Source organism: Sinocyclocheilus anshuiensis, unplaced genomic scaffold (assembly GCF_001515605.1).
Source record: "Sinocyclocheilus anshuiensis isolate Anshui unplaced genomic scaffold, SAMN03320099.WGS_v1.1 scaffold11, whole genome shotgun sequence".
NCBI lineage: Eukaryota > Metazoa > Chordata > Actinopteri > Cypriniformes > Cyprinidae > Sinocyclocheilus > Sinocyclocheilus anshuiensis.
Window position 1 is genome coordinate 625,000 of NW_015551076.1, and position 24,893 is coordinate 649,892.

General features: G+C 39.5%; 1 protein-coding gene and 1 long non-coding RNA gene across 3 annotated transcripts in view; one reads left to right on the top strand and one right to left on the bottom strand.

The window, feature by feature from the left end:
* LOC107662390 (uncharacterized) overlaps nucleotides 1-24,893 on the top strand; it is a 254,756-nt gene that overhangs the window by 204,961 nt on the left and 24,902 nt on the right. The gene's annotated exons all lie outside the window — the stretch shown is intronic.
* LOC107662380 (homeobox protein Hox-B3a-like) lies at nucleotides 1,871-24,342 on the bottom strand. Of its 2 annotated transcripts, XM_016452375.1 has the most exons (4): nucleotides 24,283-24,342; nucleotides 10,309-10,375; nucleotides 3,881-4,478; nucleotides 1,871-3,144 (listed from the first exon to the last, which is right to left on the bottom strand). In XM_016452375.1, exons 3-4 carry the CDS (start codon nucleotides 4,368-4,370, stop codon nucleotides 2,384-2,386), a joined length of 1,251 nt encoding a protein of 416 aa, XP_016307861.1. In that variant the 5' UTR covers nucleotides 4,371-4,478; nucleotides 10,309-10,375; nucleotides 24,283-24,342; the 3' UTR covers nucleotides 1,871-2,383. The 2 variants fall into 2 exon arrangements, with proteins under 2 accessions (XP_016307861.1, XP_016307862.1); XM_016452376.1 differs by lacking the exons at nucleotides 10,309-10,375; nucleotides 24,283-24,342 and adding an exon at nucleotides 7,146-7,399.

Below are 24,893 nucleotides of genomic sequence, written 5' to 3' on the forward strand. Positions count from 1 at the left end.
TTTATTGTTTGTGCGTTTTTATGTTACTTTTTCGGACAGTACTAGCATAAAAATGTCAAGTGATCCTTTTTTCAACTGATTTTTTTTTTTCACTGGAAAATAATGATAATATTCTGGGACGAATTGAACAACTATTTGCGTTAAATGCTTAAAATGATTTATATCATCTGAGGACAGCGGGTTTTAATTCATTTCTTTAGATATATCCTATGTTGTAATTATCTATCTATCTATCTATCTATCTAAAATGCATGAAAAAGTAAGAATATTTGACAGTTTTATACCTTTGATACCGTTCGTAGTCTACCTTCATGTGACTGTATATTTTCTGTGTATTTAGTTAAAATGCAAAAATTTGCTTCTTGTGCCCTTTTTATTCTGATAATAGCTTTAATGTTTTTATTATATATTTAGACACATTAAGGTAGTATAAATGTCTGTAACCGTATAAAACGTTTAATCAAACACATGTTGAGAAAATCAGAGGTAAACGCAAACCGCTAAACGCCGCGTTGGTGTAGTTTATTTTTTGTGCATGCCATGGAAATTATTTCATGTTATCACTGTTGTTGTAATATTTGTTTCTTTTGTATTCACGCGGTTCCGAATGTCTTTGTCTAGATTTGTTTATAGCTTGGGCATGCTAAAATAAAATCTGTTGTTAATAAATTAGCACAGACAGCAACGCAGCTCTTTTTTCACCCTCCAATAATCGATGGAGATCCAACAAGCAAAAATATGATTAGTCATCTATTATCTGTATCTTTCTTCTTTAAACTTGAGATTATTTGTATTCATTTGTTTTAATTCCATAACCAGTAAGAAGAGTGTTCGACGATTTTATTGGACTCCCTTCACGTGACCATTTCAGGCGCGGCCTCCAGGGCTCTTTCACAGGCCTTGAGGAACCCCTACCCCCACCCCCTTCAGTCTTTGCCTGTATATTCATGTGAGTCTGTTTGGTAAACTCATGAACTTCTAGAGTGGAAATTAATAACATAACATTTTATTAAAGAATTGTTCAACAACCAACTCTTAACAAGGAAATAAAAGTAGTTACAAAGGACAAATGAAGTTCTCAAAATGTTTCGCTATATTTCGTCTAAATCTCGACTATGCGGGAACGGTTTGATTCCGTTCTTGCGCTCCCTGTATACGTCAAGACATTATTTATACAAGGATAGCATAAACCTACATATCTCTAAAATACAAGAACTAAAAATTAATTTCTTACAATGACAAGAACACAGCGTCTTTTTTATAACAGGTAGATACTAAAAAAGTACATTTTTATTGATATAAATACATGGGGATAAATAATACAAAAAAGAAAGTATTTAAACTGGCTATAACAAATAAATATATATTTATGAATGTTCACGTGAACACACTTAGCGAAAGACGCTGATTGAAGGTCTTCCGATTCAAAATAAGATTTACTTTTCTTCCTCACCCATTAAATGTAAACTCTAAGTGCAACAATGATGCCCAGACGAGAGCGCATTAGGCGTAAACAAAGACGTCTGCGCCGTAGCTTGGTTTCCCGGACATGCATTTTTGTTCAAATATACCCTGTTTCCACGTTAAGTCAAGAAATGAGAAAATGTGGGCCTTTCGTATTAGTTTGGACTAATGTAGGCGAACCCAAAGATTGGGAAAGATAAAGAACTGCGGAAGGAGTATGAGGGAGAGGGAGGGGCAGCGAGTTGAGAACGAGGGAATGAACTTTAATTTACTAGTATTCTCAACTCTTCTCTTTTACCCTGTCAAAGCCATAACAAAATTCTATTCACTTCTCATTAATAGTGATAGGTAGCATAGTGTAAAACGGACTTAAAAGAGATGAATATCTTGATCACCTTGTGTCTTGCTAAAGACAAGGTGCCAGTCTACTGCTGTTTTGGGAACAAGTTAATAAAAAAATCGACTGGTTTTTTGAGACGTTTAAAAAAAGAGGTATGTGAAATAAGGGTGGTGGACGAAAACAATCCAGTGGTTTTCTTGCACCAGTAAGTTTAAATGTAAGCTATACCGTACCGCCCTCCAAAGTGTGAGGAATGCAGCAATAATGCTGAAGAAGTACACAAACATTTAGGATGATGTAATGAGGTCATACAGCTAGACAGTCTATTCCTTGGCATAAACTAGCCACTGTTCATGAAGTGTGTCATTTTAAAGGGGTATTTAGACCTATGGATACTAAATTCAGGTATGTTCACGTATGAATGGAAGGACAACATTGAACTCTAGTCATGGCAATAAACCACTGGATCATCTTTTTCAACCCCATTGCATCGCCCCATGGGTTAGTCTGTTTCGTCTTGTCTTCCTTTCGTTTTTTTCTTTATTTTTCCTGTTTTTTTTATTTTTTTGTCCAAACCTGCTACAGATGAGTCAACTTGGGTGCTTCTTGGATTCTACCCTGAGAAGGATGGTGTGCAGACAGATCCGTGTATGTCGGATGTGGGTCACACGGTCCATGGTGCTGGTTCGCCGGCATCTGTGTGGCACCGTTATAGTCCATGCTTGCCGACTGGTGGTGTGGTAGGTGATTGAGGCCATACATAGAAGGCCCAGTGGCAGGCATGGCATCAACATAGCTACCTCCCACATACACGGGGCTACCCTGCATGTTTGGTGTCCCGTAGGTGCCACTGTTACCCTGTAGCCCGTGTGTGTCATAATCCGGTGCAGTGTTTCCATACTTCTGTTGGGGGGGGCAACCTTTCATTGGGTTCTGATAGGCTGTTGACATGGCGTATGCATTTTGATGGGGCTTGTTAAAAGATGGTGGGGAGGGAGCATCATAACTGCCCATTGAGTGCATAGAGTTCATGAAACCAGCTGAGGACTGCATTGGGAGAGGTGGGCTTCCTGTGGGGGACGGCCCCCCTGAGGACGAGCCGATGCCTTTCAACTTTTGATCCTTCTTGTACTTCATCCGCCTGTTCTGGAACCAAATCTTGATCTGCCGCTCGCTAAGGTTGAGCAGATTGGCCATCTCCACGCGCCTCGGCCGGCACAGGTATCGGTTGAAGTGAAACTCCTTCTCGAGCTCCACCAGCTGAGCGCTGGTGTAAGCGGTGCGTGCTCTCTTGGAAGCTGCAGAACCCGGAGGGCTTTTCTCACCACCGCTGCTCTCCGCTGGGGTGAGAATGAAATAAAACATAATTACTCCACCCGGAAATTGAATGCATCGTTCCCACTAATAAAGCCGGCCATGAAAAACTTATCCCCCTGATATTGGTTGTCAACACTTCATAACTTTGGCATTTATTAAGAGACGCATGCCCTAACATTGACCTTGTGTATGTAAATCATATTAAAACTAAAGCCCAGGGCCAGATTCATACTGTGCACTAGGCAACGGTGTGTTTGCTACATGGTTTGTCTTTTGAATGGTTTACAGGGAGGATTAAGACGATAGAAACCTCTACATGCAGATTCAGAGGCTTGTGGGATAAATCTTCTGTTATCTGGACACGATAATTATGTATGACAAGTGATGTGGCATTGCTGCTATCTAAAATCTGAACAATAATCCTTGTGTACTGATTTTTTTTTAATCTTCTGACGCTTTCATAGTCAGAAATATTCAGAGTGTGTAATCATATAATCATCACAATTCTGAGAATTATTTTAGTTGTACAATACATTGAAATAGACCGGCCTGTCCCCTTGTTAAACATCCAATCGCTAAAAAATATTGAAAACATATGAAATGAGCATGGTCTGATTTAGTCCCACCCCCATTGTATCCCATTTCAAGCTTATAATGTTGGCCAACATCTGTCTCGGTCAAGTAGGGTGAGAAGAGAAGAGAAGAGAAGAGAAGAGAAGAGAAGAGAAGAGAAGAGAAGAGTGGGTTTGGAAAACACACCGTTAGCTGAGCTTGCACTAGGGGAGCTGTTTTTTTGCTTGGTGTTCTGACGTGACTCCTTCATCCAAGGAAAGATATGCTTCGCGAGAGCTGGGTTTGGGGCCAGAGAGGACGACTTGGATGACGATTTGGCCGTGCCCCCACTGCCGGCCCCGCCACCACCGCTGCCGCCTGGCTGCTGGGTGGCATTTGAGGCAGCAACGTTTACAGCGTTCTGAGGAGGGGAAACCTGGGGGGGTGGGTGGTGTTCAGGTGGCAGACTGGGCCGCATGCAGCTGCCATTAAGCTCTTTCGTCTTGGCATGCTGAGGCTGTGGGGGTGCGCTGGTGCCGAGCGACTGTAGGGAGCATGCAGACCTTTGGTAGTCACCCTCAAGATGCACTGAGTTCTGGAAGGCTGGTGCCGGGGCATCATAGCTAAAACCGTTTGTCCCCTGGTACGAGTATCCTCCGAAAAGTGTCGAGTTGTCGTAGTAGGTCGTTTTCTGCATTTCCAAAAATCGAGTTACCGGCTACCAGGGTCCTGACGACCTTCTGGAAGAACATTGGCACTAGATGTCACGTGACGGTCTCTTTCCAATGGCCTCTTGGAAGCTGACCTGAAAGGTTATAAGAGGCACATAATAAGAGGGGCGCGAGGTAAATCCATCTTACTGCACTGAAAGACGCCATGACATGAATAGCATGTTCCCACAACGCAGCCTGCAGATTGGAAGACTACATTTCATCAAAATTGTTTCATTAAATTTTTGTTTCTATTGCATGTTATTTAAATTGCACTTTTTATTACAGATTTATCATGCTTCTGTCCCTTAAATAAATGTTTTGTGTTGTGGTAGTTTTTCTTTCTGATATGCAAGAATAAATAAATAAATAAATTCTCTCCTATTATAAAATGTTGATGTTAGAAATCACTGGCCAAGATAATTGCTGACGCTAGGGCTCCATTCTGAGCTTCTGATATTGTGTAAAAACAGTTCATATATATATATATATATATATATCATTTTTGCAATTAAAACAGGACTGAATACACAATAAAAGACAGCACAGCGTTATTAAAAGAGAAAACAAATATGGACAATACAGGCGAGCTCTGCGGACATATGAGAGCTCTTGCTTCCGACACAAAGGCCATCTTTGGAGGGCTTTCTCCAGTTACAAACAAACGTATTTGGGCAACATTAAACCCTGACAAACCGGCATTGTGTTTCTTTAAATTTGTTGCTGGTCTTTATGAACGCATAGGGAAAGCTTCACCGGAAGCTTCGGTTGGTGTTATTCATAGTGGTCGCTGGACCGAAATAGACAAATCCAGCCCTTTAAAAAGCTCAAGACCTCGCAGCTTGGCTCTGGGGTTGCTGGCGAAAACGATCACTCAAACACTTACAGGCACCTGGCATTTATTCTCACTCACTGCCTGGGTAGTAAATGTTATTAAAAAAGACTTAGGGAAAGCCAAGAGATTGCGTAAGCTGTTTTAGGAGGACTACTGTGGCTTTTGTTTTATCAGATACTTGCAAGTTCACTTCACAGTGGGCAATATAATTTTTCTAATTATTCCGTGTCCTTCCTCCATAGCTACAAATTTAATTTAAAATTAGTTATGTGTATATTACCATAAATGATACATATATGTACTAGAATGACGGGAAGACTAAATTGGTATTTTAATTCTGTGTTATATTTCGATGGATACATACACATGCATGACATGCACATATGTAACGAAGGCCTGTTTTACATAAACTCTGTTTAGCGTATTATACTTGTTTATTCATTTAATTATTTGCTTTTGTTGCGAAAATCAAATACAAAAAAGACAAAAATGTTAATTTGATCAAATAAAAAATAATACTGGTTTATAAGTGTATCTATCTATCTATCTATCTATCTATCTATCTAATAATAATAATAATTATTAAAAAAAATAATAATAATAATAGCAGTAAAGTGTTCCACAAAATAGCATATGTGGTTTTGAAATATTATCAGAATTAATCATCCTGACATTAGATTGTTCTAAAACAGTATGTGTATTTTTTTCTTTTGTTTGTTTAAAAACAAAAGGAAAAGCGTCTGAAATATGCCATGACATTTTGAACCAACATTATAAGCTTCGTGGATCATAAATACATTATTGTAGAAGCTCAACTCGTAAAGAAAAAAAATCCTTTGTTAACATGAACTGGAATAGTCGGTGAATTTGTCTTTCTCGAAAAGATCATTCTTTCTGATTATAAAATGTACTTCTCTGCATTATATATTTCTAATCCTACAATTAATATTCTATTATTTATAAATAAATATGTAAATATTGAGGAGAGGTTTGTGTTTCTGTTGTATAAAGCGTAAATATGAGCTACAGCTTTTGGACATCGACTCCGTCTCAACACGTCACAAATGTCGGTCATTTATCTTCGAAGAGGACGGCCGGAATCCTAATCATTTACTCTAAGGAATTGTTCAGGGGAGAGACAGGGGAGAGGAAGAGGGGGGTATAAAAACAGGCATAATAGATATGAAATCATATCGCAGTTCCATTAAATGGAACACGTAATGTCTTGGCCCTCTTGTTACGGTAACACAATAACCAACTTTTCTGTAGATCCAACCCTAACACAATTACGGAGTCGAGAGCGGACGTAGTAGGAGCAGGACCAACCCAAACGTCAACAAAAACAACATAACATTGCTTGGGCGCCTCTTTGCTATTCGAAAATAAGTTACCTGATATTTATGTAAAATTCTAAAGGATAGCTTACATATAAACCCCCAAAAATATAGTAAGTAAATATTTCGATTAGAGACACCTACAGTCTTTGCATTCGGAAAGAATAGGCCTTGAACGTGCAAATTCAATATCAAATGAAAACACACCTTGGTGCCAATCGAAGCATTTGCTGAAATCGTTCAAATCATTTTAATATTTCATACCGACGTTTAACCACCGCATTTTCTTTGCTCGCGTAAAAACGCCAACTCAGTCTTGAAAAATGAAACGCACGCTTTTCTACCAAAGCCATATATGAAAAAAAACATCCCCCAGAAATTATTTCCTTTGTTATGTAACAAAGCCAAAATTAGACTAGATAACACAATCTGGGGTGCATTTATTCAGAGGTAGCGAAAGAAAGCTCCAGCATCAATGGAAGCTTAAGCATTGTGAACTCTTCTTGAACCGCGTTTGGAGTCATACGGTCATAAATCACTAGGACACACATACCGCCATTCACAAACCGATAGCCTATTTCAGACCAGCTTACCTTAGCCTCTGACGAGAGACGCTCGGGCAGGCATCATATTTTCCACATTCGGCCACGCTGCAATCAATAAAAAAGCCCAAAGCTCATACCAGTTTCGATATTCCAGCCAGACAGCGCGCGTCAAACGCCGGGTATCTCGAGTACGGCTGCCCCGCGCCAGAGTGCGGGCGCTGCTGGACGATTCCCCTCGGCTCGCGAAAGGGGGAGACGGTCTAGCATGAAAGATCTGAGGTATGCGAGGGGGCTGCAAAAGGACAGGCAGCACTGCTCCTGGCCGCCCTGTCGACTGGTACGCCCTGCTCGCAGATAACAATGGCCTCAGATTTCGCCTTCAATCTCCCCTCGCCTTTTCCTCACGGCGCAAAATTGAACATCATAATCCGAGGTGGGCTCCCGACTCGCCGTAACATCTCCCCGTCTCATGTCGGGGCCCGGGGTCTGCTGGTATTATTTGCTCGTCTTTGCTAGGTTATTGTATGTAGTCAACACCAGGCCTTTCCAGCTATTGGAAATAACGGAACAGGCTGGATGTGAGAGGCGCAAGCGTTAATCCCCATCAAACAGCGTCACCAGTGAAAATTTATGCTAATTGCAGGCGCTCGGGACAAGATAAGGGTCTATAACGGAAGCTGACGAGTTTTTTTCCCCGAGTCTCTTTCACTTGTGTGGTTTAACTATTATGCTCTAGTAACATTGTTTAATAGGCAAATATAGCAGAGAGGACCCATTTTTCTCTCCCTCTCTTACTCTACCGGTGTATATTAAATTACCAGGAAGTACGTTCTCAGCGCTGGCTTGCCTCTAGCTTGAGGCAGAAACAATATTCTATCTGTATTGTTAATATTTCATCACATCCCTGCCAACACACCCAACTAGTATAATAACTTATGCGCAAAATATAAAAACCAATGAGGTGGGGGTTTAAGAACAAGAGAACAGACAACAGGCGGACTTGAGACCTGAGGGAGGGGTGTGAAAGCAAATCACCAAAAAGAAAAAAGAAAGATTTTTTTTTTAATATTAAGAAGCTCTGTGGAGTCCTGGTCACACAAGTTCTGTGAGTATCATGGATGGCGCGTGCACGTTAAAAAATAGACGAGAGAGTTTCTTCTGTTTTTACTATAGGCTACTAAAAGGAGAAAAATATCAACATATTCTTTAAGGATGGAGGACAGAATGGAAAAACGCGAAAAGGAAACGAGGAAGAAAACCGGCGCGGGAGCAAAATGGAAAAAAAGTGGGGGGGGAACAACACCACGAAGGTGTTCAAGAGATATTGCTACTTCTCTCTCCTTAAGCCAAACACCACGTCTCCCTCTCTCTCTCTCTATTTTTATTATTCAGGACACTACCCCCGTCGTTTATGGCTACGTAAGATTTATGACTTCCACCATACACAGGCAGCTGTAAACGGGCAACTTTAAAAAGATGCATTTCTTCTAGGTGCTTGAATAGAGAGCATCACCAACGGTGTGGGAGGAAGGCACAAGGCAAAAATGTAGGTGTCTGCAACTTTTTACTAAACGGCATTGTTCCTTATTTTGCAACCTGTGCTAAAAGGATCCAATGGGGAGCCACTTAAAAGGGCACTAATTAACTAACACGTGGGCTGAGGCAACGAAATGCAGAAAACACAATTTCTAGTCTTCCATTTCGCCATCTTTCAGCTGTGATATAAACATTTACAAACTGTTATTTTCAGACAGTGGGTCGAATTTTACAGTTCGGATTATGGCATGCTGGTTTTCATGGACTGGGAATCATATTGGTAATTTTAAAAAAGGACAGCATATTGAGCTGCGCGGTGATGGATGTTACATTTATCTTTCTTTTCCAATGGAATAGCAAAAAAAAAAAAAAAAAAACACCACTGCCTTGGTGCATTATTTCCATGGATGTACATCTCGAGAAACCACAAACAAAACTACACTTCCGGACATTCTATCCTACTTCACGCGGATCCCTGGATACTCCTTTTTAAAATTAAAATGAATGAGTTCGATTAAAATGATTTTAAGTCTAATGTATGTCTGTGTTGAAACAGGACATTAAAGAATTATTAAAATTGTATAGATTATACAGATTACGTTTTCTACGCAGCTGTATGGAGTATTTTAGTTTGTGCAACGTCATTTATACATTTCCACAACATTCAATTTTTTTTAAGAACAGTGATGAAAAGAAAAAAAAAGTTTTCGCGTTTTGCATTGTCAATTACAATTAGTACTACATGAACAATTTAAAGAGGAAATCGTGTTACGTTAATACGACATTGGTCTTTAAAAAAATTGGCATTAATGGATGTTATTTATATATATATATTTTTTTTTTTCAGATTTTTGTGCCCCTAATATTAATATATGGCATACAACAACACAACAAATAGCTCCAGTAGCCTTTTGGCAAAACAATTAATGAGCTGCTGTTAATGTTATTGTTTGGATGTTTATTTACATGGCAAAAACATGTTGTGAATGTTATGTTAGCGTGGGACTTACTGCGAGTTGCGAGTCACCGTTTGCTTAGCAATTATTTAAGGTGTCAGGCGATTTTTTCAAAGACTCTGCAAATAAATGTTACGCATGAGCAGCCCCAAAAAATGAAAAAAAAAAAAGTACGTAATCACCATCCAACTCACTATACTGCTATACCACTGCAATGCAGATTTCATAGACTGTCTCAGTTAAGAATTAACTGTTTTTTCTTTCCTAATGGCAACATTCTTTGTATACATTTCAAAAACAATGTGAATGCAGCACACACGAGATGCGCATCTATAAATATAGCATAGGGGCCTGTACATTTTTTTATGAAATTTGTTCCTCCAGTATGCAAAGGTATAATTGCCATCAAAATTAGGTTAATTATATGCAATCAAACATGCATTTGTATGGAACTGTATTTATTACATGCTATTGCAACTAAAAATTCTGATGCTGCATTGTATGAAAATGTCTTTGAAATTAAAACATTTTAATAAAGCATGCGAATTTTCAAATTTGTTTTATTATTTGAATCAGTAAAAATATAAATTCAGATTTCATAATAATACCAATGTTTAAAAAAATCGAATTTAAAAAAAAAGAAAATAGTCTCTTCCCCAAACACATAACCAAAGGGTATAAATCACTGTCAAACGCAAAAAAAAGATTGAATCACTTACCGAGATATTGTCCTTTATCACTTCTAGATTTTATGCAAGGATGCAACTTCTTGATAACGAGAAGGAACTGTAAGTAGAGGAACAGAAAAGGGAGAGATGCAATCAAAACGGGGTCGCCAAAAATCCAATAGAGAACATCAGACCTCATGTAGAGAAATTGACCTCGGAGACAATTTGATGGTTGGCCACTGTTGACCGACATGTTAACCTTAAATTATGTTCGGGAATACAGAGAGAAATTCGAGGCCAACGAAAATATTTACGCTGTATCCCAAAGTCCCTTACTTCTATTGATTTTCAACATATATTGAATTAAGTATGATATTTCTAATAATTTAAAACAGAACCTTTGGCCTTCCTAACGGATTTACTGACAGCAGGAAGGGTAATTTGAAAATCCAAACCATGGATATTCAAACTCTTATTCAAACTGAAAATATACAGATGAATAAAGGAATAAACGTGATACTGAAAATCTGTAGTTAAATTGCATTTCTTCGTCAGTGTTTGACAACATAACAAGCTCTTCTGGCCTTGTGAAAAAGAATGGCCTACTTTTCTGTTCTGCAATATTTAATAATTTATAGTTACATAACATCCCCAGACAATTAAAAAACAGATAAACAGATAATGACATAACAACAACAACAACAATAATAATAATAATAATAATAATAGCTTAATAATAGCAATAGTCGTTATAATAATAATAATAAAATAACATTAAACGTTTAAAATACAATCATCATATAAATCATACAAATTACGAAACAGGTTGAAAATGCTTAAATATAACATGCAACAACGTTCGGCGAACATTGAGAAAATCATGAAGCGCGAGCCCCACCATTCTGGTATAAAATCCGCCCATAAACTTGATAAACACAGTCCTTAATCCAAACGGGTGCCCTGGAGGACAGAAAATGGATATATACAGTAGGCGATGGCCTGAACAGAAATGGAATGAAATGGCCTTGCTGGTCTGCATAGCAGCGCTTATTAAAAGTGGAATAAAAACGTTGGACGGTTTCGTTCGCCGGCTCGTGACAGCTACCCCAAACACATAAATCAAAACGAGGATTCCCCCGACCTCCCCGACTCTGCGGCCTACAGCGCTATAAAGTTATTTATTGCATCCCCGCACTTACGCACGCCGTTGGCTCGATTCCATTCCCAGCACCCGGGCTCGTTTCTACCGCTGTCCGGGTATTTTTGGGTCGATTCGTCCCCGGTAACACGCCAGCGACCCGCAGCCTTGCTGGACTAACCTAAAGTTACCTATAAAGTGAATGGTGCTCGTGCCCCAGCAAGCAGGAACGCTGCTGCTCTCAGAACAAAGGGAGGAGGCAGCTCCTAGCCAGAAGAGCTGATGAGCCAATTTTTAGTGAGGAAAATGGAAGCGAAAGCAACCAGAGAGAAACGGCTTAGCCGAACCAGCCTCTCCTCTATTACACGGAAAGCGTTCCAGTAGCGTATAATTATTGTTCAGGCTATCGAAGGGTCGAAAGGAAACAACAACTGGATTCACGTGCGCTCAATACTGCGGGCTCTGCAACAAAGGGCTCCTGCATCATTTATATAAATGCATATTAAGTGGATGCACGGGCAGTGGGACATTGTGTTCGTTTTGTCAGACCGTTTAAATATAGTAAAGCTACTTTTGCATTGCATAGTTCACACTGTGAACTCTTGTCTACTCACTTACAAACCAGTTACATTTTCAACTTTATTATCCCTCTCAACCTCGGATATTGCATCACCTCTCTGCATGGTCGTAGCCATCTGTAATATAGTTCTTCGTTTCAAAAATATGCATGCAACACGTAAGTTCAAACATGGGAGAGAGAGAAAAACACGCGAAACTAAAAGAGGCGCGCGGCTTGGCTTTGACAGATTGGCACTGGGTTTGCAGCTTGACCTTTCCGCGGAGGTGCGATAACTCACCAGATTAATGATCAATCAGAGGTACTTTGGAATCCCCTTGTAATGTCTTATATTTATGCGTTAATCTCCCGTCCTGTACGCCCACAGGCTCTTGAGAAGCACGTATGGCACCTTCTGGAAGTCAGCGCAAAGCCGACCTCATCCCATTTGTTGTGTAATTTACCAGGCGGTTGTGAACTGGCGAGTTAGTAGTGACTGTGCGATACCTCAAGGGCCCTCTTCCCAAATCCAAAATAATGCCCTGAATCCTTCGTTCACGTGACACGCATGCGTCAGAACGTCTTTTTAAAGTCTATAGTCTAATAAATCCCAAAAAAAAAAAAAAAACATGCATTTTCATTTAGAATCCGCAATTAGTGACTTCTGCCTCGTTTTTCTTGAGTGCCACCCAGCAAAAAAACACTGACATCGCCTTCCCATCACAGAAATGGTGAGCTTTCATCAAGTCCGTTCGTTGGATTCCAGTGCTTTGAAAAGTAATGAGCTCGAACGCTTAGCATACCCAAATGCCGAGAGAGGAGGCTGTTTTAAGCTGGGAGCGGCTAGCTATGTCTTCTTTTCTCTTGCAGTCTGGCGGATGACATCCAACTTTCAACACCACAAACTTTAGTGTGAGGCCGCTGGATAAGTTAGGCCTTCTGTGGCCAATCTTTGAACGATTACAGGCGTTTCTGCTCTCTCAGGCTGTGTGAATGGGCAGGGGGCTTGGTTTCTGACACCCACGCATATAGCATTAACTTAAGATTTCTGGTTCGCCTTTCTGACCCGTGCGCAATGGTCACAACAAAGACGCGCACCGAGAAGAACTTTTTCTCATATGCGAATGAATCTTTATTTATTGTTTAGGAGTGGGGTCAGGTGGTTTTCTTTGTGTAAATGTTATGTTTGTACTACTTAATGATATATTGTGTAACTGACCCGGTGTAAAGCTTAACCTTGATTAAGATATCGTCCAAGTGGACTTACTGGTAAGGCTAACTAAACGAAACGAAGATTATGTATTACTGCGCAACGCCCTGTAACCCTCCTTGCTCTAATAGTACTCATTCAGATGGTCTTATATCAAAAGTGAAACTTTTTGACCACAAAGTAAATTTTTAAGGACCATCTGTGCATAGGGTGGATAATGTTTAACTTTTTTTGAATGAAGACACTGACTGAGGAAGAGACAGGGTCTTTGGGTCAACCAAGGCCCATGCCCCCAGGGTCCCCAAAACTGCCAACTTCACAAATCTGACAAATGAGAAGAGAAAATAAAATTGCACCCTTTTAGAAGAGAAACAGTTGCAGTTGGATCTGGTTTTAACTTTAAGAGTAAAAGATAAGTTAAATCAGTCGTTAAATGATCTTTTTGTGGTCGCCGTTTAAATACGCGCTTACGTAAAGTGACATAACTCCACACACCATTGCAGTATTGGTGCCCATGAAAATCACAGACTGTTATAATTATGACAGCAATAAACTATTCAGACTGGAAAAAAAAAAAAATATATATATACATAAAAAAAAGCTTTATGACCTATTGACAGTCGCACTGTACTTTAAATTGCTCTCTCTAACTGGTCCTCTCTCTGTACTGTCAGTGATTTATTATAAAATCAATTAAATTATATCCACTTAGACATTTGTGGTTTTATTCAGACCTGTACACTAGTTCACGGAAACCGCTGGTCACAATTTCTGTTTTGGGCAAACGACCACCAAGACAACAACAAAACCAAAAGTACTTAGAGAAGAGATTTTTCGAAATGTGTCAAAGCGCGCAGATTGACTCAGAAGGCTGTTTTCTGAGCTTGTAGTACCTTTTGGCGCATATGTCTGCAAGTAACAATGTAGTTTTAACTTGTTTGATGTCAAACATTTGTGTCAGAACCTTTAAATGATTTATAGTCAAAGTTTGTTGGCATTTAATTATATTATTTATTTGTCCCTATATTATAAAAGCCATTTTCCCGTCTTCTATCATTAAAAAGGACAAATAATATAATATATAATAAACGAAAGAGTTACATTTTACGCGAGATATTTTTTAAATTATTATTTTTTGTAGTCTCCTAAATCAATTAATTATAATCGCATTAATTCATTTACACACACACACACACACACACACACAAAATACTACTACTACTACTAATAACTATTTATTTTTAATAGTAGCTGAGCTGTCTTCAAAATAGTTTAGTTCCCTTTCAGTCGTTCACTCTATATATATATTTGTATTAAAATTTATGAAAGTCACTACACGGTTTGGCTATAGTAAACTGTAAACTGTGCACAAGTTATTCGAGCTAAGCTATTTTATTTGCTTATATAATTATTTATTTATTTTCTTTATTTAAAAAGTCCACGTTTAAACGACCAAGGAGCTGGGAACACAGAGGAGATAGTATGTTTCAATATAGCCGTCTACCTTGAGGCCACATTTGAATTATTAGCCGCTCCTCTATTACCTTTGACAGCTTGCGTCTACTGTAGGTTTTAGGGACACCAGTCGTTTTACAAGCAGTAAAATTGAAAAATAATAACAATTATTACTACAGGTATTGGGATACCTGTGGCGCGTTCAGTGGAGAGCAAAGCAAAGGTCGAAATTAGAAGCTGTTAGTAGAATAAGCAGTCCTCTGTTTAGGTCATAAATCTGTCGTCTTTTTACACTTTCAGGCCTCTGCGCGAATCTCCACACTTTTCCAATCAATGAGCATTTGAGAAATTAGGCTAACTGATCAGGAAACTTATGAGGTATAACATCGATTTAAAAATTTTTTTTTAAAAAATGCAGAACTACAGGCTAATAAAAGAAAAGCAGTGAGGTATGTGGGAAATGAGCCAACTTGTAGCCCTCATCGGTTACCAGTTTAAAGCAAGTGTCTCCGGTTGTTAGAAAACAAAGAAAAAAGTTTTCGAAGTCGGGCACACCCAGGGATGACTCTAGGTCACACAACGGATAATTAATGACTTGTCGGCAGACGAGCTCGGGACACAAGGAAGAGTCCAGGCATGCGGGATCATTCGAAGCTTGCAAATCTTACCTGACATCCAGCATTCCTCCCGATCTCTCCGCCGAAGATGGGTCTTTGTTTTTGGAATATTTACGCAAAACGACGGAACCGATTGACTGCCATGCAAGGATTTTTTTTATAGGTGTATATAAATGGTTGCTCGATGCGAGAATGTAACGTTTTATAGCTTCCTTATCGATTTAAACGTTTGCATAAAACAAAATGAGTCTACTTTGTGGATCAAAGCGTTCATAGGCGCGCTGGGAACTGTTAATGCGCGCGCACTCCACTTAGGCGTCCACAACCCCAATACTCCGGGAGTTCGTTTTTCCTTCAGCCGAACCCCAGGCTCTGAGTCTTGGCGAGCGACTGCTCTGGAGCACCACTCACCAGCAGGCAAAAAAATCCACCTCTAGCCTCAAGCTGTCTGCTTTCCTCTCGCTGCTTGCGCGGAGCAGGGTGGATTGACACGGTGAACTAGTGAACCAGTGGACTGACAGGACACACAGGGTGGAGAAGCCAACGGGGTTCGTTTGTCCAATAGGGGACTGCACGGCTACGGGGCCAACACATGGGCCATATGGTTATTGCAACCTGCAGGCTTCGGCAAGGGCGAACACGGTCAACCTCATTCCGATAATTGTTCCCTTCCCTGTCGACATCCAACACGTTTCTTGTCTCCTTTTTTCATTTTAAGGGAATGATGCCAAATTCCAATAAATAGCTAAAGCGCGATGCTTGCGCTTTCTCGAGTTTACAAAAATAATCTTGCGCAGTCTTTCATGTGGTAGCTTCAGTCGGTTTTGTTGTGCTAGCTCTAGCCTTACACTGCAAACCTTCAAGTCACTGCACTTGGCGTTCGTTCTTCGATGCTTTTGTGTGCTAAGTTGTACACTACCCACGCAGATATAGCAGAAAACAACAGGCGCGTGCGCTCACACACACCGAGCAGACATAGACGGAAGTTCAATTATAACTATTTAAAAGTGTGATGATAGTATCCATGCTATTCTTAGCCACCGCATAAAAAGGCAGACGCTGGCTCGAACATTTCCGGCTGAATTCTTTTATCGCGCTCTCCCATGCTCCTCAAATGGATGAAAATCCAGTATGTAGCCTCTGGATAGCGTTTCTCTGCTCATTTTTCATGTGCTTTCAATCGTTGCTCTGTGTAGACCGTTATGAATAAGAGAGAGGTTTGATATTGATTTATTTCCAAATGGGTAATTATTCGTGCATTAGGAGACAGGGGGAACACCTGGAAAACTCACCTAAGCTAACATAAAATAAATCGTAGCTACATACAACTGCTACTGCTGGCCCAATTAAAATTACAAATCCAATGAAAGACAAAGGGGCTACAAGATTCCGTATGGAACCAAAAACATGATTCCATTAAGTCACCATGCTTAGTGATAGATGAGTATTTGCTATGATTGTTGAACGATTGTTTAGTGATAGCGAAAACACAACTATACTCGTTGAACATCCAACTATGATCGTTTCGTGGTATGTCGTTTAGACGATATTTATTTTATGTGTTTATTTACTGCATATACATTCCACAGAAAACGGGGTGCGTTTTCTAAGTTAGCCATGCCGAAATATTTTGATTATTATTATACATTTGAGTTGTCTTGCGTTTATGTCTGCTCTGTCAAGTGTGGGAATGTTTGCTTTAAATTAGTCAAAATGATAGAAGGTTTAAAGATTAAATTGCGAAACGGCAGCTTAGTTTATACATCGCTCCATCTTGTTAGTGTACATTTGGATGCAATAAGAGGACAATATGGCCGACATCCAATCCAAAGCCTAAGGAATCTTGCTAGTGATGAACTATCGGAATACTGTCTGATAAAAAGAAAATAGGCCAACAAGCATCTCCAGTCATATATACAGGCCTATCCATTACATAGAATTATCTAAACGCAAAATAAATTGATGTACAATTATCTGGGTTTGCTTTCTTTATGGGCACTTAAATAGTTTTACTCCACGATTTTAATGCTGATACTTACATTACTTGTAATTTGTACGACTGGCATACTAAGATTTAAAACGTAACAATTATAAATGTAATATTTTAATAATTATTTAATAAATATAAGGTTTATATTTAATTTTTAATTTTATTAAATTGCTGTTTAATCTGTATCACTAACTTGTGTGATAAACCTAATTGTATAACTACACATGAACAACTATTTTTTTCTGCATAGAAATAGGGACTCTTAATGTCTATCCACACTGACTGGCATTTTGAATCATTTATTCAACCTCTGCTGTCACTAGACATGTGAAATCAGATATGAGATCCGCCTGGCGAGTCCCTGCACGAAAAAATGTCCCATCTTTTCGCCCCCTGCGCATCCTCCAAAATGAGCTCGGATATTGTTTTTGACACAGCGCCCGGCAACATGGAGCGCTGCTGGAATTATACATTTTGAACGTGCTTGCCATGCCGGTGTGCCCATTAATATTTGATAGGAGCCAAGGAGTTATTCTAATTTTGCTACACAAAGGTTTGTATTGCCTAAAACAATGGCAGTGCTATAAAGCAAAAGGTTGTTGTTGATGTTGTTATTATTACTATTATGATGATGATGATGATGATGATTATTCCTGCTGTTCATTTATTGCTGTTAACAGTAACAATATCAGTTATAGTTTTATTTTTACCTTAAACCCATAGATTACAATAAGTGCATGTTTTTATGTTTGTGTGAATAAAATAATAAAGATCGATTAATCTCTTTGTTTGTGGTCGTCTTCTGCATGTGCATTGCACAATTATTGCCATCTCTACGAAATAACATTAACACGCCATAAACAAGATTTACTACAGGTAAAGTCGCTCACTTGACAAGCCTCCTCCTCGTTCGCAGATAAGGGGGGGGGGTCCAGTTCAAATAGCATGCCAGCCAGTGAGGCAGATTTCTGTGCTATTCTTTCAGTTTTCACAGTATTGAAATGACTTGTAAGAAAAAAATTGATTGTAACAATGAAAAGGCTATCAAAGCCTTCTGTACTCAGGCAAATCAGAAAAGCCTACTCTTAAATCAGGCAATATTCAATTTGTCCCACACAAAAAAAAGGAATTTGAGGAAAAAAATATCATCTTTGTGTCTGAAAGGCTAGTCCGAGACCCTCTTTTAGCTTAAAGGCAATTCAAGCTCTGTCAATGTTCTAGTTCAGAATAAACTAAATCAGTAGCTACCCCTTTCTGCTCAGTAAGTGCTCCAATTAGGTTTTTACACCATGAAGAAAAACAGCTGCAGTCCAGGTATGAGACCCCTGGCTATGAGTTTCCTGGCGGGCGCGGACACTTTTATGAGATTTACAAGGCGACGAGGCGTTCCCGTTTTGCCAAATTTAAACAAATCTTCCCTTAATTGGTAATTGCATATTCAGTAACTCAAGACCTGCAGCTACTTAGCCTTCATATTAGTCGCTGATCCATTGTCGTAAATCGTTCGCGATAATCAACTTGGGGGGCTTAAAGATGAAGGGAGAGGGCAAAAGCGAAGGGTTCGCGGGCCGTTTTCGAAACAGAAAGTCGGCGAGCCTAAACGGTAATCCGGGGAATCTCTTCCTCATTCCCGCATATCGTCGCTCGCCCATCATTTTCAAAGAGAAATGATTTATCGCGCAGACGGCCATAAACAACACAACTCCCTCACAAATACACAATGGCAGCCCCGCTGCCGCTGACACGCATATCACTATAAATCAAGCGAAGTAGCTGGCTGAAAAGACGGTACAGAGAGTGAGAGAGAGAGGGGGACATGCAAAGGAAGGGAGAGAGATGGTTTATGTGGGACGGGGAAGAAAAGAAGAGTAACACGCTGCTTTTCGAAATATATATACATGATATGAATAGATCACGGTGTAATGCTATGACATGTCGCATCACTCCTGTTGGCAGCTGAATTTAAACGATGGAATGGGTTTGTGAGACATACATGCATGATGACAAGGCATGGCGAGGATGAGTATTTCTGGACGATATTTACCACAACACCACAAAACAGCAAATAAGGAGTCGGGTAAGCCTGGAACGGTGGCGGCGGTCGAAGTGGCGTTCCCCGTTTCCTCGTATACTCACAAGCTTCACACGGTGAGACGCTCCCCCGTCCAAATTTGTTTCATTGCAGCCTCTGTGAGGGTCTCTGCCTGTGCTTTTTTTTCGCTCCGCTATAGGGCTTGTTTTTAAAAGGACAGTTGAATTTCACGTCAGACACTAGGAGACCATGTCTGCGATATTCCTGACGAATACATATCTATTCTGCAACCACTGCATTAATTATTTAATGAATCACGTGACCAGGAGGGGGATGGGGGCACCACGGCTTGCACGCTCGCGGGATTACTATGACCCAACACTCCACAGCTACACTACATGCTGTTCTGTCCTTTTTATTCGTAAAATGAAATTCTTCATACTATTCAGGACAAAGGTAAAGAAAAAAGTTTGTTACGGCACGAGCTTCTATGTGGTAAATGATAACCTATATGGTAGGCTATGCATAGATAAATATAATGGGTTCATTTGCGTGCACGTTTTCTGTCTTTTATACGCCTAAGTATTTTTATTAGACATTTTTTAATTAAAATAGTTTTTTTTACTTTTATTAGTTGCGTATTCAGTCATTTTCCTGTGAAATAGCTAACATTTGTGATCAGCGTTTCATATTTCCTTTAGTTTTCTCTACTTTGCGATGATTTTCAAGCCAAAATATTGTCCTTAATATTATATTGATTTCTTGTTTGATTTCTTTGTAACACTACTTTGAATATACATTAAAGAATGATAAATAAAAAAGAGACTCTCTCTCTCTCTCTCTCTCTCTCTCTCTCTCTCTGTGAAGAAATTCTTACGATAACAAGCACTCTGATGAATGGCTGTTGGCATTACAACTGATATCACATACCCAATTTTCATCACTGATTCTTTGCCAGCTTATTTAACACTACAACCACGCGTTTATGACATTTTATCGAAATTAAGTCAGTTTAACGGCTCGAACATTTCCAATGCAGAGAGCACCTTTGTAACAAGTTGGTAGTTTTGTAGATGTTTGATTTCGCCCAAATGTATCCGCATTCAGGTATCAAGCTGCTATTTTTTTTATTTTTGAATTATTATTATTATTAATATTAATCTTTTTTTGGCGTTCTTAAGCTGTGCAAAGACAGGTAGCATGCGACAGATAAAGGGGAGAAAATCTCTTTTGGAGACCCTGCCGCGAGCCCTAAGCAACAATGGTAGGATGCCCTTCTGCACAGCACTGAGGAAAAAAGGAAACAATAGACCTGGGGCTGAGTCAAAAGAAACGGAGCAGTACAGAGACTTTGAAGGTCAAACAATAGGCTGACTTGCTGTTGTGCTTCCAAGAATTCTAGCAAAGAATCTGCACCGTCTTTTCTATAGCTAATTTCAATCAAAACAGCTCGAAGGAACGAATAAGACGCGCGAGTAAAGTGTAGCCAGCTTCGCAGCAGTTTTTATCAAATGCAATTAGACTATTTGCCAAAGAATGTAAATGCAATAAAGATAAGCTTTATGTGCAATTGAACCTCTGCAAATTTCTTCGCAATAGTGCAATTCAGTCCATGCATTTTCTCATTTGCAAGATAGCTGTGGCGGTGTAAATACAAACAAATACATATGATATATTTGTATTTGTATTTGAACTATATGTGAATTATATCAATGTTAACATTAAGCACCATTGTCTATCAAGATTAAAGCATGTATGTATGTGACTCTGTTGACTGCTTTGTAAGAATAAAATTAAATTGTGTGATTCCCAAATGGATAACGATTACACATGTGCTTTTAAAATATGTGACTTTAAGAATTAATCACTATATATTTTTCAGGTTTATTAAAATTTTTTTATTATAAGGTCTGTATTTCAGTTTTTAATTATTACAAAATGGAAAAATGGAAGTGCATGCATGCTAGCAATGCTCAAAACAGAAAAAAAAGTACCCAATAACAAAAATAATTTGAAAGTACAATGCGATTGTTTTGTTCATGCATGTCTTTAAATTCTTTTAGGACAATGGGAATAGAGTTAAACTCCGTATTTCTTTTTGTTTTCTCTTGATTTCTAATCATCTGCTAAGTTAAAACGAAATAACAAACATCTAGAAACCGAATCTTTAAAATAAACGTCCAAAAATGGGATAGGAATTATATTAAAATTCGAGACCTGTCTATTAATATATTCTGTGTCGCCAGCTTTTTACAATGCAAGTAATAAATTACTTTCATATTTCTTTAATAGTTGTAATTTACTAAACGTGCATCAGCAAGATCAACAGTACTGATAATAAACAACATTATTATTATTATTATTATTATTATTATTATTAGAAGAAGAAGAAGACGAAAAGAGAGAGCTCAGATTATAAAGAAAAAATCAGTCAATGAATATCCCAGATTTTACAGGCGCTTAAGTAAACAGAACGTTTGGTTAAAGGCTAGGTTTATACAGAGCGGCGGAGATTGATTTACGGCACTGAGCATACCCTCTTTTATTGGGGACTGTAAATCTGTCAAAAGCGGCAGAAGGCGTAGTGCCTTTAAAAAAATTATATTCTTTGATGGGGAGACTTGCAGGACAGCTGCTTGTTGAGGTAAACGTGCGTTTTCCATGTGTCAGGTTCGTTTGTTATTAAACTGCAATCAGGGAAAGGATTTATATTAACCCAAATAGTGTTTAAAATGTAGCGTCTTAAAAAAAATTATTATTATTAGCAATAACAATAATTTTATTAATCAAAATAATAATGTATTAGATATTTTCACGTGCTATCAGCGAACCTAATCATTATGACTATAATGTGCAGTAGGAATAACTGCAGCATGCGCGAGCTGTTAGTTGCACATTAAATGAGAAGTCACGTTTTCAGAAGCCAAGAGTAACAAATAAAGCACCTGAATATTCCTCTTTAGTGAGCTCACTCATTACTCTTCGCTATCTCAGGAAATAATGGAATCTGTATCGCAGCAACCATTCAGTTAGTTAAATATTAATATCGAATGAAGAGGAGCCCGGTTGGAGAGATACGGAGAGTTAAAGAAATAAATGCACGCCTAATCTGCATTTTTTCAAAACAAGAGATTAAACATATTTACTAAATAGTTGTAGTAGACCATGTGTAGATGGAGATCGGTAATAGTACAGTAATATTGATGAAATAGTAGATTAGTTATGCAGCAGAAAAGGGAGGGGTTGCGTTTTGCTGGCAAAGTTAACAATGGTGATTTGCCTTACTTAATATGTGTCTCTTTAAAACACACGCACGCACGCACGCACACACAGGCTCTCAGCCCAGGCCCACAAAGCTGGCGCGCGCGGGCCATATATCTCTGTGACTATGCGGTGCTGACCTCCGCTCCGTGGCTTTTCACAATAATAATTCAGCAATGCGCGAGGGCTATTTGTTTCGCAATTAGCGGCGTGAGCTAAAACAGGCACCACACCATCACATCAGCGTTACAAGGCCAAGCGGCGAGCTTTCCAACAAACCTTGAAGGAGGGAGTAGAGACCAGAACAAGGAGAGCAAGAAGGAGGGGGCTTACATGATACAATGCGAGGCGTTGTCACACAAAATAGCCGTCATATTTCTGGAGCGGAAGGCCCTCTTGGCCTCCCTCACAGTGTTACAGCTACTGAAATACATAGAAAGGAAATCGTAAAGTAATCTGGCGGTGTGCATACTGCAGGTCTTGACACGCATGGTGACTATTCGGGCCTTTCACAAGCTGCTCAAACCAAAAGACGGGAGAGATGTTTAAGGATGGGTCTTTGCAAGGCCACGGCTGCTGTTGTTTTAAGGGCCCCCGATAGTTTACTAGACTGTCTGAGTGAAGAGATAGCACGGTGCCCTTGGGGTTACAGTGCCCCGGCCGCGCTGTTATGGCAAACTCGCCCTAGGGTTTTGTTGACCATGTAACACGTAGCGCTGTCCTGTCCGCGTCGGGTCAAGGGTTTCAGAAGGGTCAGTCTGAGCCTTCGCAACAGACCTAATCGGTCAGAAAAACGTGTCCTCCAGTTGAACCCATTCTGCCTGCTGCAAGAATCGATTTTTTTCTGTCATCCCTCAACTTCCCTCAATATCAGTTTCTATATTTTTGTCTTTTTAGCCACGCTTCATGCTACACAGGTTCGCAGAGGGAGGCGAAAGCCGTAAACCAGAACCACTGGCCTTTTCTCCAATACGAACAAAAGATTGATTTGCAGGGGTTAAATGGCGGTGAGCCCGTATCAGACCACTGGTGCTCATCTAAGCACACAACATGTAACTGAAGCAATTTGCTACAAATCGTTTGTTTTAGGGAAATAGTTGCTCTCGAGACATTCTCTTCGGTGCTTTTCATTCCTGTCTGACCAACAGAGCATCGAATAATTTATTCTCGAAACCGGCCACTTTGCACCTGTGTGCAACCCAAGCTCTCTGATGGAATACAAAGGCGTTTTAGGGTGGGGAAAGACATACACACGTGATATGCAAAATAAATAAAGTGTCATTAACAACAGTCATCAGGGCAGCATGTCATATTCGCAGTTGGGAGACTTAGGTGTCTTACATATTGCATGTGTATGTGGCACATTGCAACTCATGCATATTCACAGTGTTGATATAAGACACACATGCGCGTTCACGCGCACACGAAGGGACAAACAGACGCTCGCTTTTTTTTTTTCTTTTTTGCACTCCATACTACTTCAGCACCAACACCCACAAATACACCATGTAACAATGCTACAGATGAGTTACTCCAAGACGAAAAGGAAAACATTCTACCACTTTAGTTGTGATGGCACACACCTAGAAGTTATCACAAACACACGACAACCGGTTCCCAAAAGCTACCCTTACAGTCAAAGCAGCCATAAAACCCATCCGTGGCGCAACACGACAAATGTGCCTCTGCTACCCAACTGCGAGAAGGCCATAAAGCAATAAAACTCAAAACACTAAAAGTGCTGCAAATAAAAAAAAGTACTCTACCTTAAACGCTGCCATCTCTCGTCCTGCGAAGATTCTCACTCGCGCTAACATTTTCAAGAGATTCTTCATGGGACATCCCTCGCCAAAAAAGTTTTCTTGTGGCATGACTTGGTGAATAGAAGATGGTAGAGGAGGGAGGGGGGATGTCTTCAAGTGCCCTTCAAGATTTCACTCCCCTCCTAGCAGAAGGTCCGAGCAGTTGTGCTGCCGAATGACAATAGGAGAGAAGACTTGTTTAAAGAGAAGCGGTGATTAATGATTTTTCTGTATAATTCTCACATTTTTCTTTAGGCTTCTGTCTGCAAATAATGGTGGTGAACTTTTGAGGCCCTCAAAAGAAATCTGTTCACTCCTATTCAAATCAGTGTGGCTTTTTTTTTAACAAAATAAAATATGTGTGACAACAATAGGATTCCAAGGTCTATACAGATGCCACAGGCAAATGCATCTATTTAAGTTCTCGAGTAGCCTACCTTTTGAGAGACACATGTTAAAAATACATTTAAGTTGGATGTAAGATTTGGGTCTATTTGGGTCTCAACCACAAAATGGGTGTATGCAGAGGTACTGAAGATATATATATATATATATATATATATATATATATATAT